Raw genomic sequence first — 18,092 nt, forward strand, 5'->3', positions numbered from 1 at the left:
AACAAACTGGTGTTAGTCTGAACAGTGGGCGCTAAAGCTAGAGATATTTTACTTTAAATTCAGATTCAATAATCTAGTTTTACAATATTCCAGAACCTGCATTCTCACTCACTTACTTACTCATCTTCTGTGTACTGCTTTCTCCTGTATACAGGGTCACAGCGTGTATTTATATTAAATTAATCAGAATTAATCTTCTAACTAATCATTAGTCACTTATTTAAACAGGATCGATACAGAAATCTGTTTAATTTATTTAATCATTTATTTAATTATTTATTATTCAATCATTCATTCATCTTTTATACTGCTTATCCTGTAGAAGATTATGGGGGCCTGGAGCCTATCCCAGGAGACTTTGGGAACAAGGCGAGGTACACACTAGATAAGGGTGCCAATTCATTGCAAGCTACAGTACAAGCACATACATACAGTATATACACACACACACACACTACAGGCAGTTTTAGAACGCCACTTAGCCCAATCTCCATGTCTTTGGGAGGAAACCGGAGTACCTGGAGGAAACTCATCCAAGCTCGGGGAAGAAGTTTAAAACTCTATGCACACAGACTTTGAGGCAGGAATCGGACCCTTGATCTTGGAGGTTTGAGGCCGCAGTACAAACCACTATTACCGGAATGTACTGTAGAAATCACTTAGAAATCCTGTACCTCACCTGCTGGCCAGTAGAGTGGTACGTAGACTACTACATTATATTCTTTACAAGATGCTTAAGAGGATACATATTATAATCTCTATTAAAAGCATGTAGTCAACTTCACAATCAATCTGTAAATATGTCTTGGTTGAAATTATTATCATCATCAATCAATTGAAAAAGTCCTCTCACCCATTAAGTTAATTTAACCTACGGGAAATTACTTTGAAATTACACAATGTTCTGTAAAAGCTCAATATTTGACTACAATATAATAATGCGGTCTTCTGGTAGTCATAACTTTTCAATTAAATCCCATAGTTATAACAGTTGTATTATTTACTGTTTTATAGGTAGCAGGTTTACCATAATGAATTTTAGATTTTAGAACTTTGGAGCATAAATTGTCCCGCTCCTGAAATGTCTCACCCCCAAAGGTAGAAAAAAAGATTCAAAAAACTGGGTGGTATTAAAGATATCCATACCCAATGTGTGTGTGGTTTTTTTTTTTTGTTACATGTCTGTGTATACAACAGAAGTCCTTGTACACCTTTGAAACAGGTGTAGAACGTGCAAACTTCATGCACACAGACCCGACGGCGAAATCGAACCCGGACCCTGGAGGTGCAAGGCAAAAGTGCTAACCACCGTGCTACCACTATGAATGGTATTCAAGAAAAATCCTACTTACTCTGACACAAAACTGCAAGATTTTTCTAAAGCACATGAAAAGAACTAGATGACTTTTGGGAGCATGTTCTTTGATCAGATGTAAGCAAGAACGTTTATTCAGCTCAGATGGAGTCTGAGTGTTTGGCGTGAGCCTGGCCAGGACTCACAGTGAATGCAGAGTCCAGACAGTGAAGCATGGAGGTGTGTGTGTGTGTGTGTGTGTGTGTGTGTTTAGGGTGAGGGGAGATGACATTTATAGATTGCATGAAAAAAATCTCTGAATATAACAAAACACTGGCTGACAAGATGGCTCCTGGTCTTCTGAAGCCTTACGGAAGAAAAAGATCCTATGGTGATAAAGCTCCAGCGCACACTGCCGAATCATTCCATTTGCCAAATCGTTTCTAAAGAAGAAAAAAGTAAGAACTTGTGACCTGCCCAAGAATGGCCTGACTTGAAATTAATAGAATGTCCTAGGCTATTTTGAGAAAAAAGGTAAGGTAGAGCAACACAACACCTCCAGCAGAGTACCGAAAAAAAAAAATAGCCTCTGAAGAAATGCAAGACATCTTTCTGCTGCACACAGAGGTGTGGATCATGTGCAGGTCGACAAAACTTTTTGAATCCTAACAAATGAACAGAAGATGATGGACTATTTAATTCAATTCAATTAAATTTTATTTGTATACCGCTTTTAACAATTGACATTGTCGCAAATCACTCACTCACTCTCACTCACTTATTTTCTATATTGCGTTACTGGGTCACAGGGTGGCCTGGAGCCTATCCCAGGAGACTTAGGGCACGAGGCAGGGTACACCCAGGACAGGGTGCCAATCCATTGCAGGGTAGTGAGTTATTGATATTTTTATAAAATGTATAAGTATTTATATATTTGTATTCTATATGTTTTGTGTGTGTCTGAGCTTTTGCTCAAAGTCCCTGCAATGTCTGTTATAAACATATTTTCCTTTTCCATGTTCATGCCAGGTTGTTATCCTTTGCTCCCTTTTTTCTTTATTCCACATTGTTTTTTTAGCTAACTTTAATGCTTGTGCAATCCCTCTGATCAATTATTCCTCTTTTTTCATCTTTAAAATTACTTTATTTTCTCCCACAGACAACTTTTTAGTTCTTTTTTGTTTATTTTCTTACAACAAATGCAGTCTTTACTTGTGTTACACCAGGATCAAACTATACATAGATATTCAGAACAATTATAAATATGAAACAGAATGAAACATGTGTGCAACAAGAAACACCTGTCAGTTACATGTTCCTGTGTTTTGATACTTTTGGCCTCCTAAAACTTGGATGGTCCGTGTTTTACAGATCAAGATGTAAGTGTCATAAAATGAAAGCTAAAATGTATATAACCAAAGCAAAAATGAACTGGCCTTGATATAATATGGTAAAATTGAGGATGTGCAACAGCATGATGACGGAGGATGATTTACACCAACAGTTTTGCATCTTTCTAAAATTAAATTTTGTGACTAATTTTGTGTTAATGCAGATAAACTATTTTCTTGTAAGCATTTCTTACAAGAGCACAGATAAATAGCTGAAGACTAGAACCTTTTTAAATAACATGAACAATGGAAATAAGTTTTGAAAAATGTCTGAATATGTTAGAAAAAATTATTGCAACTTACAGTGGTATACATAACCAACTCTACAGTAGATGGTTTTATATCTCCTGGCGGATGGTAGAAGGTTGAAGAGGTTATGGCATGGCTGGGTGAAGTCCTTTCAGGTGCTGGAAGCTTTTCCTGAGACAGCGGGATTTGTAAAAGTCCTCTTGGGATAGTAGTCATGTTCCAATGATTTTCTGGGCACTAAAGACACCTGGTTGCAGGGATTTCCTGACAGATGCTGTGCAAGCCCGACCTTGGATTATAACCTTTTATGGAACTATGAATAAGTGCAGAGTTTCATATCTGTATCTATGTAATAGAAATACTAACAGGTCTGCACTGATTTTTAATTTTTGGGAATGATTTGACCTAGGTCATGTATGCATGCTGATATTGAAATATGTATTCCAAACTAGTTGCTAATTTTGGGTATTTTTAAACATTATTGTGTAGAATCCCCTACGTACTTACAAGTAAATAATACAATTTGTTATTTTCTTTTTAAAGAAGCAGTAAGTGCACGACTTTTCTTGACCCATGTCTACTTATTGATTCACACCGAGCTTGGTTTCCTAAACAATTAAGCAATATCGTATGAGAGTGAGTGCTATTGTGATCAATATTAGCACAGCCATGATGGAACAAGGGTGCAGCTGAATATTATTTAATACAAAAATCAATTTTATGTGTTTTTATACCAACAATGTAGCTAACATTATTAAGCACAAAAGTATCATAAATTATATGGTCAGTATCTCAAAGCTAAAGCTCAAGCTAATATAAATTCATTAAAGGTATGAAAGTGGTATTTTGTTTGGTGTTGATTGTTTGAGGGGCCCTTTTTAGGTGCTATTAAGTCATGTAATGAACTGCGGTTCGAGGACACTTTCTCAATCCTCCGAGAAGGAATTCTTGGTAAGGGAGGACCTTTCTGTAGGTTATGAGCTGAACACAGTTGACATGGTTGACCAAGAGGTTCTGGCATGCCTTACATGCATCTGTAAGACATCTTACTCACCACTAGGGTGAGCCACAGTATTGGAAAAATCAAAACTTTCATGCAGTACAGTCAAGAACACAACAACTGGGTTCAATATGAAATATTAATAAAACCTAGTTTTCTGACATTTATATTGTAGGTCCATTTAAAATATGTTTTTTAAGCAAAAAAAAAACAAAAAACATATAAGAAGCAAATAATTTCAGTCAACATATCCCAAGACACAACAGTTGCTTATGTATGTTGATCATCTGCCAACATGTCTGGGGTGTGAGGCATGTTCTGTAACACTGTAAACATGATTTTACTCCTTACACAAATGTACAACATAGCTGTGAATGGTTTCTTCAGCTGCCTGTCAAATGTGTTGGCCATTACACAGGCATTCACCGATTGCGACCTCAGCTGGGGGCTCAGAAATGCCTGCAGGCGTAATAATCATTTATTTGAGAGGGACAGTTAAATAGGGAATATTTGCAACTGTCTGTTTAAATGTGTATGTATATATATATATATATATATATATATATATATATATATATATATGTATGTATGTGTGTGTGTGTGTGATTGAAGTTGGCACTGTTATATCTTAAGCATCAAATTAAGATCTGTGCTGTTCATTTGTATAAGCTTTTTTAAAAAGACCAAGTCTTTAAATATAAATGCTCATCATAAGGGCTACAACAAAAAATAGCGAACATACAGTTGTAATAGTAAATAGTAATATACATTTTTTATTTATTATTATTTTTTTTAAAGTGTTATGACAGAATGCTTTAACACTATAACGTTGTGAACCTTTTTGGATCTAAAATGAACGTCATATGCTTGTGATGTACAAATATCTCTGTTAGGGCCATTACAGGCTTATTGGTGGCAGGCGGGTATAAATAGAGCAACGGGATACAGTGTGATCAGGCTTGTGGGTCAGGAGCTGTGAATCCTGGGAGATGGAGAGATGAGAGAGCTGGCATCGCATTGGGAGGGCTGGTGTTGAGAGGAATTAAAAGGTCATGTTGAAAGTGATAGGGCCATAATTCAAGCTCCTCATCCAGACATCACCCGGCTCTCTGTAGATGCCACTTTACATCTTCGTTAAACATAGACAGTAAACATGAGAGGTGTGATGTAATCCGAACGAATCAAATAAGCATATAGTAAACCTTAAGTCACTTTTGCGTTTTTGATCATACATACTGTATATTTGTGTTGTTGTTGTTTATATCTTTATTTATACAGCATTTTATACAGTTTTGTATTCATAGTGTTACATTCTTCATCTAATTCTGATTATCTCATGTTGCGATGAATAATAAACGATCTAAACTACTGCTTAAAATTTTACTGTGAAAGCAAATTAGTAGTTCTAGTGACCTTCCATGATGATTTAGAATAATGTTTATAAGAGATTTAGAAAAATGGTGTTAATGAAATGAATTGTTCCTACTTATAACCTTCACTGATATATTCAGTCAGTCTGCTTTGATTTAATGCCGATTACCCAACCTACCCCACTGAATCTGAGCTCTGATTGGTCTGCTGCTGTGCTAATCCCAGACAGCTTATCGTATTTGTAAAACGTGAGACACAAAGAGCACGTTTGTTCCATTTGCTGAAAGGCTCTATCTGGTGCTGCATATTAGAGGATGCTCTTCATAGCTAAAATTCTGCCTGCACTCTAATCTGTGTCAGATCACAGCATCATAGGGCAGTAACAGGCAATTAGGTCTGTGTGAAGGCTTGTGGGAGCCTCGTCCTCAGCTGAAGGTTAAACACAAAGGAGAAGACAAGCAAGCATCTCAGTTTGGATTGCTGGCAAAAGGGCACTTGAGGTGACAGACGCATGTTTGGAATAGCAGTAGTGTGGCTGATATGATTCCCCACAAGGAGAAGATAACCAGATGGCTTTGGATTTATCAGTGACTTTCAGTTTTTGTTCATTTGTGTGATCCTGTGCCAGAATTTACAGCTCTTAATGACATTACACAGCCAGAATGCCTTCATATGAAGGTAAGTGCAAGTTAAACAAGCTGACTTTAAGTCTTTTTTTTTTCAGTTCCTTCAACTGTATTGTTTGTGTTATTGAAAGAATTATGCATTGTAATTTATCTTCATAAAATGGAATTTTGTTACAAGAAAACACACCAATATTTTAAGCAAACTACAAACAAAAAGCTAGAAGCCATATTGCGTGTGTGTGTGTGTGTGTGTGTGTGTGTGTGTGTGTGTGTGTTTAAATTCAATTAGAATTACTTATACAGCTTATTAGAAAATTATGGCTTACATATACATTGATAATTTTTTTATTTTATTATTAAAATATCTACATATACAGCAATCAGACATAACATTTAAACCACCTGCCTAACATTGTGTAGGTTCCCCTTGTGAAGCATGGACTCCACAAAACCTCTGAAGGTGTCCAAGATCTTAGCAACAGACCCTTTAAGTGCTATATGTTGCAAGGTCGGGTCCCCTCTATGAAACAGACTAGTCTGTCCAGCATATCCAACAGATGCTCGATTGGATTGAGATCTGTGAAATCTGGAGGCCAGATCACCAACCTTAAACTATTCACCTGCTAAGCCCCATACACAGCAAGCTGTAATGCACTGCATGTTCTGATACTTTTCTAGCATATCTGGCATGAACTTTGTTTAGCAATCTGTGGGATCGCGCCGAACAGGTTGGCCTCCCCACAGGCATGAATTAGCTTTGGGTGTCCATGATCCTATCACCAGTTTATTGGTATATAATTGAAAATGAATGCTGTTTAATTTATCTGGTAGTGGTTTTAATGTTATGGCTGATCTGTAAAAATGTAAATATAATCCAGGCAGCATGGTGTCTTAGTGGTTACCACTGTCGCCTTGCACCTCCAGGGTCCGAGTTCAGTTATCGCCTCTGGATTTGTACTCCCTGTGATTGGTGGGTTTACTCCCCTGGTACTTCGGTTTCCTCCCACAGTCCAAAGATGTGCAGGTTAGGCATGTATTGTGTAAATGAGTGTGTGGCTCTACGATAGATTGGCACCTCATCCAGGGTGTCCCACTCTTCACGCCCTAAGCCGTCTGGGTTAGGCTCCAGGCCCCCTGCAACACTGTGTGGAGTATAAAGTAAGTGAGTGAGTGAATAAACATAATCCACACCATACTCCTTAAGGTAACTTTATTGTTCAGGGATAGCTTATTTACTAAGGGCTACATGGCACAGAAGTGAGTTGGTACATTAACCTATACACTAATCTTACATAAACCTCCTTGGGTTTAAACTGTTTTGCATTTCAAAGAGACTGTCACTAAATGGTTTATATTCCTCCTGCCAAACTAAATCTTACGCTGGAATCCAAAACATCCTTAAACAAGTACTGTTTAAGGAGTACAGGAGTCGGAAAAGTATAGTCATCAACACACCAGTTTAGTATAATTATCTGCTCTCGATTACCTGCTGGTGACACTTGAACTGGCTTAATATGTAAGTCCTGAATAATGCGTGTTTCTGTGAAATGATATGATATAATTGTTTATATTCTAACAGCGTGAAGGGAATTAATGTCCCCAGGCAGAGTGTTGTGGATGTAAATGGATAAAATGTAGAGGGAAAGTGCGCTTATGTGCCTGGTTAAACAAAGTTTTATCTTGCTGTTCCTTATGTCCTCTGTAACAGCCGTCCAGCTAGGTGTAGCCCATGGTAACCATAAACCTTCCCTTTGTGAAACTATCTGAACTGAATCGTGCCAGGTGAATAAATAGCTCAGGTTTGGAATGAATCGATATAAAAAGAGTCCCATTGTGACCTATAGATTAAGTTTGCTTAAGTGCAATACACATCCATATAGATTATTATCCGCACTAAGGCCATATTCTTTACAAAAGCAGTAGATGTCGATGAAGAAACTCTTTTTTAATAAGGAATAAAGCTATCTTTTTGGTTCAGCCCCAAATACTGTGGATTTTATTACGCTCCCAAATTCATTTTCTTCTGAATTTACTGTTCCTTTAATAGCAGTCCAGTGCTCACTGTTTCGTCTCATTCACAAAGCACAGTGTGAAACCTTATTTGTGTCACTTTGGCAAACATGTTGAAGGACAAGCTATTAACCTGCTTGTTTTTACCCCTGCTGTGCTGATAAAAACATGTACAGAACACTAAAGATTTTCTACTCTGACCTCTGGATATACTGTAATATCTTTTAAATTGCAAACATGTATTCTTTTTATTTTGAATTGAAGACTTGATTTCCACCATGCCCAGGAACGCATTTGTTTATTTATTTTTATTCCCTATAATTTATGTAAGCATTTGAACTGCAAATACTATGTAGACACTAGATACTATGGTGAGTCCTATTGTGCTGCATCAAAATTACCTTAGTGTGACACATGTCCATTTAACTATTTTTGTAATTGCAACAACATACTAATACCTATTTGTTACTTTTTAAAGGGTCAAAAACAAATAATCTTAGTGTAACTCGATAGCCTTCCTTGGATACACTTACAATCAAAGCACTTGGTCCAGTTTCCTGCAAACTCAAGAGCTTGGTGTGACTTGTGACCATTGTGCAAAAGGAGCATGGACAAATATGACCTGTTTTTCCTAGCCTGTGGCTCCAGAACAACCATGCTTGTCTGCTGTGTCATTGTACTCGGGCAGATTCCAATTTCGCCCAAGTGGGCGTGTTAGTGGGAAAATATAAAAGAAGAATGGCATGGAAGCCACTCTTTAGTGGACAGAGGCTTCTCTGTCCTCAGGTAAACCTATCCATTAGGGGCTCCCCCAGCGAGCAGGAGCGACAGGGCTCCATTGGGTCAGGCTAGTAATGGTTTCCTACACCTCTAATCAGAGATCCTTTTCTTACTATGTCCTCCAAAGAACAATGAAAGGAATCCTGTTGAACGTGTTGGCTGGTATTCTAGTTTTTGTGGCCTGTAGAAAGTGAACAATAATGCGTTCGATATCAAGAATGTGCTCTATCTATCTGTGTTATTGAAAACTATTAAAGGTATAAAAAATACATTTTCTCTGACTGTCCCTATAGAATAAAGGGATAGAACTCAGTCAGGCAGTTGCATGTACCTCTAATAGTCTGACACATTTGTGGGTAATTTCAGGCGTCATTAAGTGGTATGTCTCAAATGAATAAAACAAATGTGGGCCATCATAAAAATGGATACTATACATAGTGCTGGTGGTACGCTATATTTGGGCATAGCAGTCATGGTGCTATTCAAATAATATTGTGATGAGCTTATTTCTGAGGATTAATCCACCTATGGACAATTCAAAATACTTCTATGTTTATTTCTTTTTATGCATGTGATTTTACTACTAACTTGGTCTACTTGTCTCTACCAGGTGTTTGTGCTCCTTGTTAAATCCTAAAAAGAGAACAAATATTTCCTTTGAACCAGATTAACATGAATGGCATTCCTGTGATCTTAACAAGCTGAATAGAGCTTTTCATTTGAATTCTGAGCACTTAGCAAACATGCTGCACTTTTGAAATATCAGATTTAATGGTTAACCACTAAAACTCACAGGACCTGTTGGTGGTCGAGACATTCCTCACTCTCATAAAGATATACCTGTCCTATTTGTTTTACTGTGAAAACTGAATAATTTAAATCATATACTATACATAACTGTATTGGGAACTGGTTGAATCAGGTGAAATACATACCTTACATACAGTACTTTTAATCTCAGCTTTTAAACTACATGAAATGCATTTGAGTTTCACAATGAGTGGCTGTGCAGGTCCCGTCAACTTAAAGTGTAAACAAGTGTGTTTCTAATACTGGCCATTATCCACCACTTAGTTTTCTTATCAGCCATGTCTAGTTTCCTTATCAATGGTGTCTCTGTGTCGAAGGTGTAATTATGCCCCTCTTTGGTAGCACAGCGCAGTAGTAAATGGTTCTTCACACTCCTGTTATATTTAGATATGTTTCTGAATTTACTCCTGGGTGAAATGCTTTCTATTTCTATTTAGATAGTGTTCATACTATTCTAACAAAGCACCTGTATTGATTTAATATACCACTATTTATTTATCACACATGAGAACATGTACAACGAAAAGGTTAAACACCAAAAACTATAACAGCTTGAGTTCTTGGACTAGTAGATGGTGGTCTTTTGTGCAAATATTTCTGTAATAGTAATGTTTCTATCATAATATGCTAACTTTTATGGATTTTTTTTTTTTTACTTTACATGTTAATAATTGCATTTTTCTCTCTCTCACACACACATACACACACACACACAATATATATATATATATATATATATATATATATATATATATATATATATATATATATATATATACCAGGGGTGCCCAAACTTTTTTCTATGAAGGGCCAAAAATCAAACTTGACTGAGGTGCCATGGGCCAAAAGTGAATTTTGCATCATATATCAAACCGCATTACATTAAAGTTGCTATGGTTTCCCCTTATTTATTTCATTATATTTAAAATAAATACAAAGCAACTTTAATATGATTAACTAATGCAATTTTATTTGTAAAGTTTTGTAGTGTGTACTGTTTGCAAACTAGACATACTGCCTTTGATTTGACTTCAATGAATAAAAGTCTTGCCAAACTTTTAAAAAATTTCTCTTGTCTGTGTGCCACCGCCTTGGTTTTTTCCATTGTTAATTTGTAGACGTTATTTGACGTGGAGTGTCACAAAGCAGGCGGTGCTGCACGGGCCAAATCAAACATTACCACGGGCCAACTTTGGCCCGCGGGCCCTATGTTGTGCATCTCTGATATATACTATACAGTACAGACACAGACTTGTCACATGTAACTTTGAGCTTTTGTTTTTTGTTTGTTTTGTTTTCTACAAGTTTTATCTTGTTAGCACTGTCGCCTTGCACCTCCAGAGGCCGGGTTCGATTCCCGCTTGGGGATCTGTTCGCATATTCTCCCCACGCTAGGTTGATTTTCTCCGGGTACTCTGGTCTCCTTCCATAGTTCAAAGACATGCAGGTTAGGTTACTTGCCGTTACCAAATGAGCTTGTGTGTGTGTGTGTTTATATATATATATGTGTATGTATGTATGTGTGCCCTGCGATAGATAGGCACCATTTCCAGGGTATTCCCCGTCTTGTGCTTGATGTCTTCTGTCAAAGGCTCCATGTCCAATGTGAACCTAACAATTATTTAATTTTTACTTGTTATCTTCTCTGTTTCTGACATGCTGTTTTATTTTCTCAACTCAAAATAATATTTAATGATTAGTAATAATACTAGTTATAGTAATCATTTTTGATGCAGAGAAAACACCATAATATTAATTCTGGGAATTTCAAATGTAAAAGATTTACTTAAATATAAAAGGCCTTTCACATGCAATACTTCCTAAATTTATAGGTCTAAGCACACCCAAAGACAATCACTCCTGAATGTGAATTGGTTTAAATGCTGAGTTCCTTTAGGTAGGTAGATAGATAGAAATAGCTTCTTAAATATTCTTATAAGATATTTATATATACAGATTATATTAAGTCCTTTTCTACACAACACTGTATTAAAGACTCTTAGTGTTTCTCATCAAATCATTGAACAAATCATTAATTCTTTTCGATAGCTCAAATAGTTGCTTGTGTGTTAGCTTAGTATTTTATAAGCTGTTGTACAGGAAAAATACAAATAAAAAGTGCAAATGTTTTGAATAAACAACAATAATAATTATATTATTATTATTATTATTATTATTATTATTACTATAATAATTATTAACAGTTACAAAAAGAGAGAAAAAATTAAACACAAAATTTTGGTGCAAAAAAATTAAATATGAATTATATTTTATATTAATTATAACCCATTATACATAGGTATCTAGAAAGGAAATCTAGAAGAAGTACATTAAAAGCTAATTTAACAAGCAAAAATATATATAATTTTTATAACAGCTTTATATAACAGCCTTCTTACATGTAATACGTTTTATGCAATGTCGGATTAATAATTTATATCCGAGTTTCACGATGAACAGTGAAGCCAGCAGATCCGCACTATTTCAGCACGCGGGTCAGTACTTCACTCCACTCCACTCTACAGTAACGCATTCCTGCGTGCGGGGTCCTGCGCCATCTCCGAGCGCGCGACAAGCCAAGCGCGCTGTTGGACATCTCTATGGCAACCAGGATCGTCTTCACGCCAATGAGAATGTTCCTCAGCAGCGTTAAAGCCAGGCGGGGTCGCCATGCCGCCTCATTGATGCTCGTTTCTGCTCCTCAGCAGGAAAACACGCGGGAGACTGAATACTAATCAGAAGTAGGATGGTTCAGAGAGAGAGAGAGAGCGCGGTTAGCTGTTAGCTCCAGCACCCTCACTTGTCCATAAACGCGTCGAGTGCTGGCAGTGTCATTACAGCGTGTTTTAACCGAGGAAAAGATAATCCGGGATAGAAGTACGCGTGTGTGACCGGAGGATATGGACCCGTGTCTTTGGGCTGTACAGCATGTTTAAGGTAGGTACAATGACTCATACAGATATTTCTTCAGCACAGCGCCTTCGGTTTATTCGTTTAGACTGGATTGATAAACTCCAGCAGGGGGTTGTTTAAACATTAACCAGCAAACGGTTGCTGAGCAGCTGTCATTAATGTGTAACAAACCGTGCAGTACATCCGGCTTGCTGCAGGTTCCAGGAGACTTTCAAGCTCCGAAATCAAGCACGAGCGCGATACAGTCATGCAGCTGCGTGACGTCACAAGGGAGCTGCACCGACAACGGGCGGGTTTCATGAAAACATGAGCGGTTATTACACTCCAACCACGGGCGTGGGCCGTGCAAACAAAACACAGAAAATTGACAGCACAAGTTAATGATTTAATTGGAGAAATCTCCTGGACAGAATCCTCTCTCTCTGGGGGGTAAATGACCTGTCAACATATTAATGCTTAGATTTTTCAGAGAGGGCCCAAGTGTTGGAATTCCAACCTGTAGCTATTTGGAAGCTTTTGCCAGTTTCAGGTTAACCCTAGGTTTTTTTTTTTTTTTTTTTTTTAAGTGAACATTGCAAAGCAAAAAAGAGGATTTTAATAGTCACAGACGCCCAGGTGTGAATAAAGTTTTTGTGTGTGTTTGTTTGTGTGTCTGTGTATCTGATGAACTAGGTGACTCAGGGTGTATTCCTATTACCTCATGCCCATTGTTTCAAGTATAGGTTTTGGATTCAGGACAGCCTCAATCAGGATACTGGCCAAAATAAAAATAAAAGCATACAAAATCCCTGTTAGTTGCATTGCGTTGATTATGCAATTTAGCAAGTCTACTTTACAATGAGAATGAATACTATAACTTGTTTACACTCAAAAGTAAAGTGTTTTTTTTTCTTAAAACAATAAATGAAATGTTCTAAATCACATATCTGTGACTGCAGTATTTTGTGTGAAAGTGTAACGAGCAGAGACAATGATAATTCACTTAACCCCTCCTCCTGCAATTTCAGATAAACAGTAGCAAATATTTTGGGAGAACATACATATAAACTTGATTTACTGATGCAGCACAAATGATCCTTTTACAAAAAACATTTTTGTAAATAATTGCAGTCATTAATATATTTGTTGGTTTAGGTTTATATTTTAAACCCTGTAATCATATTAGATTGCGTCTAGCATATGTTTATTGACCTTTTGACCATCCAGGCGAAACTAATGTTCCTAACTTATGTCCATTTTTGGAAAGAGGCATAGGTGCGTGTCAGATCCTGTTGGGATCAGTTTTACGGGTTCGCCTGGCGTATCTCCGTAGCCATTTCTGGTATGAGAATATGAGTGATGCTAGCTTTGCAAGGACGTTTTCTTTGGCTCAGGTTCGTGCTGACGTCTTCATTCATGGTGCATTTTCTGAGTTAATGTGTGATGCTTTCCTTCTGTTCAGTAGTTTTCTGCTGTGTTCTATGTAAAGTGATGTCTTTCTGGTGCTACAAACTTTAATATGACACCTTTCCCCTTGTTGTGAAGCTTGATTAAAAAATGCTAGTTTGCTGTTCACTTATTCATGACATATATCTAAGGAATATATGTGTGCATGCTTTTCCCCTCTCAACATTTGTTCAACTTAGTTATACCCCTTTTATATCATACGTGTTATTAACAAATTTCAGTAGTCTCATATATTTTCCTTTAATATGTGCAGCATTGCAGAAACATGATGGAGACTCATTTGACTGAAGGTTGTTACTTTGATAATAAATGAGAAATGTCATCACAAACAAACAAGCCAAAATAGAGTTCATGTCATAAAGGTTACCAGAGCTGAGCATGGTTTTGCCTGAGGTTGTTTTTCAAACATGACTTTGTTTGCTTTTTGCATATCTAGATTTATGCTGCACATTTTTCCGTGTTTCCTTCCTTGGAGGTTAAAGTAGAAGATAATGTGACTGGAAAAAAAAACCCACACCAACCAAACAAACACAAAAAAGCATACATTTTTTGCTTAGGGAACACAGTAACACTTATGAGACAATAATTGATTTTGGCTAACTTGCCAGTTAGCATTAATGTTTTCATCTCGTACACAGCATGTGACATGCCGAGGCCTCAGCCGAGCTCAGATGTTTGTTCTCCTTCTGTGCACTTTAAGTGTTGTCAGTTTCCCTTCCTGAGGCACGGAGTAACTTTCAAGCCTCCAGACATGCATGTCTCCATCTGAAAATAGCTCAAACCGCAGGGCTTGTGCGCTGGAGTGGGGGCTTACTTTCTCCCCTCTTTTGCCTCCAGAAACGGGCAGCAGCATACCAGTTTAACGCTGAAAATCTCAGAGTCCCCCTGGGCTGAAGGCTGAAGAGGAGGAAAAAGAAGTAGAGCTTGCTGCCTGGTGGCACAGATGTCTGTCAGCTTTAACACGTAACCTGGCTCGCTCTTAATGCCTGGTAAGGAGTGCGTCCTCTGGCTTTCATGCTGACATGCAGGTGAATTGGAGAGTTTACAAGATGCTTAAATGATTCATAATAGATTTATCTTCATATTAGCTACAAATATTTTGTCATGGAATGGGAAAGCACTTCTTCATGGGCAAGGTCTAATATTTTGTCTCTTTTTTGTTTTAATAAATATGTTCTTTTTTTTTTATAATTGTTAGTTGATAAACAGTGCTTTAAATTTTTTTTTCCCTCACTGGTTTGTTTATTTAAAGAAAAACATTAAATAAAACATTTAAATCATTGAGTAAAAGCAGAATTTAAATTTATTTAACCAGAAGAGTATTTTTAGCTCAGGGCAACAGAACGTATCACAAGTTGTTATCATTTTTTTCCCTTCTATTCTTAGTAAGAATCTTTTTAAGTCAGAAGAATCTTTACAAGCTGGCTAATTAAATCATGGATGCTTGAAGTTTCTTATGGTATAAGTGGTTGTTTAGGGGCCCCAGGACAACCGGGGTGCCCATGGTTTTTTAAAACTGAGCCCTAAAAAAGCAAACCTTGTGAAATTTTGTGGAAAAAAAAAAGAATCAGGCAGTTATAGGGGCCCCTTCTGGTGTGAAAAAATGGCATAATTAGTTTTCATAAATAAATTAGGTAACTAAAACAGCTATATACAAAAGATTGCAAAAAACAAAAAATAATTCATGGTTATCATTAAGTGGCCTAAAATGTAAAAAGTAGAAAAGGAGAAATGGCTTCACTGGAAAACACTGATAAATTAATTGCAAATTAGTTGCATTTGGTGCGGCATGGTACCTCAGTGGTCAGCACTCACCTGCGCCTCCAGGTTCCGGGTTCAATTCCCAGAGTTTGCATATTCTCCCTATGCTTGGTGGGTTTTCTCCCTCAGTAAAAAGACATGCAGATTAAGCTAATTAGTGTTCTCAAATTGCCCATAGTGTGCGAATGAGCATGAGTGTGTGTATGTCTGTTTCCTGAAATGGATTGGCACCCCGTCCTGTGCCCTACAGGAAGTCTCCTGGGATAGGTTCCAGGCCTCCGCGACCCTGTATATGGGATAATGTGGTATAGATAAGTGAGTGAGTGATTGCATTTAGTCAGTTTACCTGATTTCTTGCTTACACTTATGTGATAAAACAATTAAAAAAGTTTGTTGCAAACTAGCTTTCTATCTAATCTAAGCACCTGTGAATTTGCTAGCTTGTGACGAATAGCTGTGACAACTGTAAGCTATTGACTCATTCAAGTTAAGAAGGTATTGATTCTTGAACCAAAAATAATATGCTTGCTGTGGGCGGGGGTGGGGTGGGGGGTAGATGGGGGGGTCTGTGCATGTTCATAAATGGTATACAGTAGAAAGCTAGTAGAAACCAGAACTATTCCCTGTCGAAGCCCAGCATGTTATTATTTAAAAAAAAAATTTATTTCAGTAATTTTTAAATTGCTGTTATTAATTTCAGTCACAGTTCTATTCATGGTTGTTTCATGTGTCTTAGATATTGGGATGGGACTTAAAACTCTTTTTTAATTCTCACTTTTTGTTTTGCTGTTTTTTTAAATGAACATATATAAGGTTCAGGATTGAGTGACATATTCTTTTTTTTAGCACAAAGCAGGCAATATGATGACCTGAATTTAATTACATTATAACCAACTATACGAACATGACTAAGGAAAAAAATAAATACAGATTCCCACAAATAGCCCAGATACACATTGTCATCTGTTTTTATGGTTGTTTTCAGTTGTTTTTATGACCAAAAAAAAGTACTACATTTTTGCGACGTCATTCCCATATTCTGGTAGTGGTAAAATTTACACATTATAAAAGTAACGATAACTTTTATTTTACCTGACAATGCAAAATGTGATGTCTGAAGTCTTATAAATAGGAAGTTAGGATGTCAGATTATATACGTGTAGGTTCCAAAGCCACGTTCCCTCCCAAAACATTACATAATACTAAATATTGTACCTTGCACAAATGATAACATAAACAACAGCAATGTTTGTTCTGGCAACCATTTTTTTTAACTAGATAACTGGAATGAGCAGTATGGGTAGATGGTGGTCAAATGTGATGAGTTTATTTACATGTAGTCAAATTTTTTCTAGGAGAGTCAATATACAAGGAAAGGAAATGATAGTATGAATACATTCTGATGTATGGAAGCATGACATGACTATTTATTTATATAATAATTTAAAGAATGGTGTTTACCATAAGAGCAAAGTGTTTTTTTTTTTCTTTTTTCAAAAGTGTTAATTTTTGGAGTAATCATTTTCTCATTTCTCCAAATCATGTGCATTTTCATGTTTATGTCAGAAATTTGGCTTTTCTTTAATGAACAACTGTAAGGCCCTAAATGATTCACTCAGTTTTAGTTATTCTTTCACCCTGGTCAGCAGACCTGTTGAATCCACACATGTTCACAGACTTGTTCACACATAGAGGCAGTTAAGAGTAGCCAGCACAGTACAGTAGTAGTAGGGAATCAGGGGTAGCTCCGTGGTTAAAGCACTGGACTAAGCTTCGAACCCCATGACCAACAAGTTTCCACTTGGGCCCTTGAGCAAGGCCCTCAACTGCTCAGGTGTATAATGAGCTAAAAATGTAAGTTGCTCAAATGCCATAATGTACAGGGGTTAGAGAATGAAACTAAAACATTGGCCAATGCCAAACGTCAGTTTTAGTGGTGCCAGCAGCGAAAATCTTGAGCTGTGGACAATATAACACATGTATTGTTCTCTGATGAGTCCACCTTCACTGTCTTCCCCACATCCGGAAGAGTTACGAGAAGCCCCAAAGAAGCGTACCACCCAAACTGTTGCATGCCTAGAGTGAAGCATGGGGGTGGATCAGTGATGGTTCGGGCTGCAATGTCATGGCATTCCCTAGGCATAATACTTGTGCTAGATAGTCACTGCCAAGGACTAACGAACAATTCTGGAGGACCATGTGCACCTAATGGTTTAAACATTGTATCCCAAAGCTGTGTATCAGGATGATAATGCACCAATACACACAGCAAGACTGTTGACAGAGTGGTTTGATGAACATGAAAGTGAAGTTGAACATCTCCGATGTCCTGCACAGTCACCAGATCTAAATATTATTAAGCCACTTTGGGGTGTTTTGGAGAAGCGAGTCAAGAAACGTTTTCTTCTGCCAGCATCACATAGTGACCTCGCCACTATTTT

The 18,092-nt window shown here is 37.2% G+C and overlaps 1 protein-coding gene across 21 annotated transcripts in view; it reads left to right on the forward strand.

The window, feature by feature from the left end:
• The first annotated feature begins 5,601 nt into the window (after positions 1-5,601).
• Positions 5,602-18,092, forward strand: part of sorbs2b (sorbin and SH3 domain containing 2b) — a 50,842-nt gene continuing 38,351 nt past the window's right edge. For 15 of the 21 annotated variants that reach the window (XM_053505609.1, XM_053505617.1, XM_053505627.1 and 12 more), the window contains exon 1: positions 5,602-5,983. In XM_053505609.1, the coding sequence (XP_053361584.1) occupies positions 5,968-5,983 (16 nt within the window). In that variant the 5' untranslated portion in view covers positions 5,602-5,967. Of the gene's footprint in view, positions 5,984-12,257; positions 12,469-14,727; positions 14,880-18,092 lie in introns of those variants that run through there. The other 6 variants (XM_053505606.1, XM_053505614.1, XM_053505616.1 and 3 more) reach the window with 3 other exon arrangements.

Source organism: Clarias gariepinus, chromosome 10 (genome assembly GCF_024256425.1).
Source record: "Clarias gariepinus isolate MV-2021 ecotype Netherlands chromosome 10, CGAR_prim_01v2, whole genome shotgun sequence".
NCBI lineage: Eukaryota > Metazoa > Chordata > Actinopteri > Siluriformes > Clariidae > Clarias > Clarias gariepinus.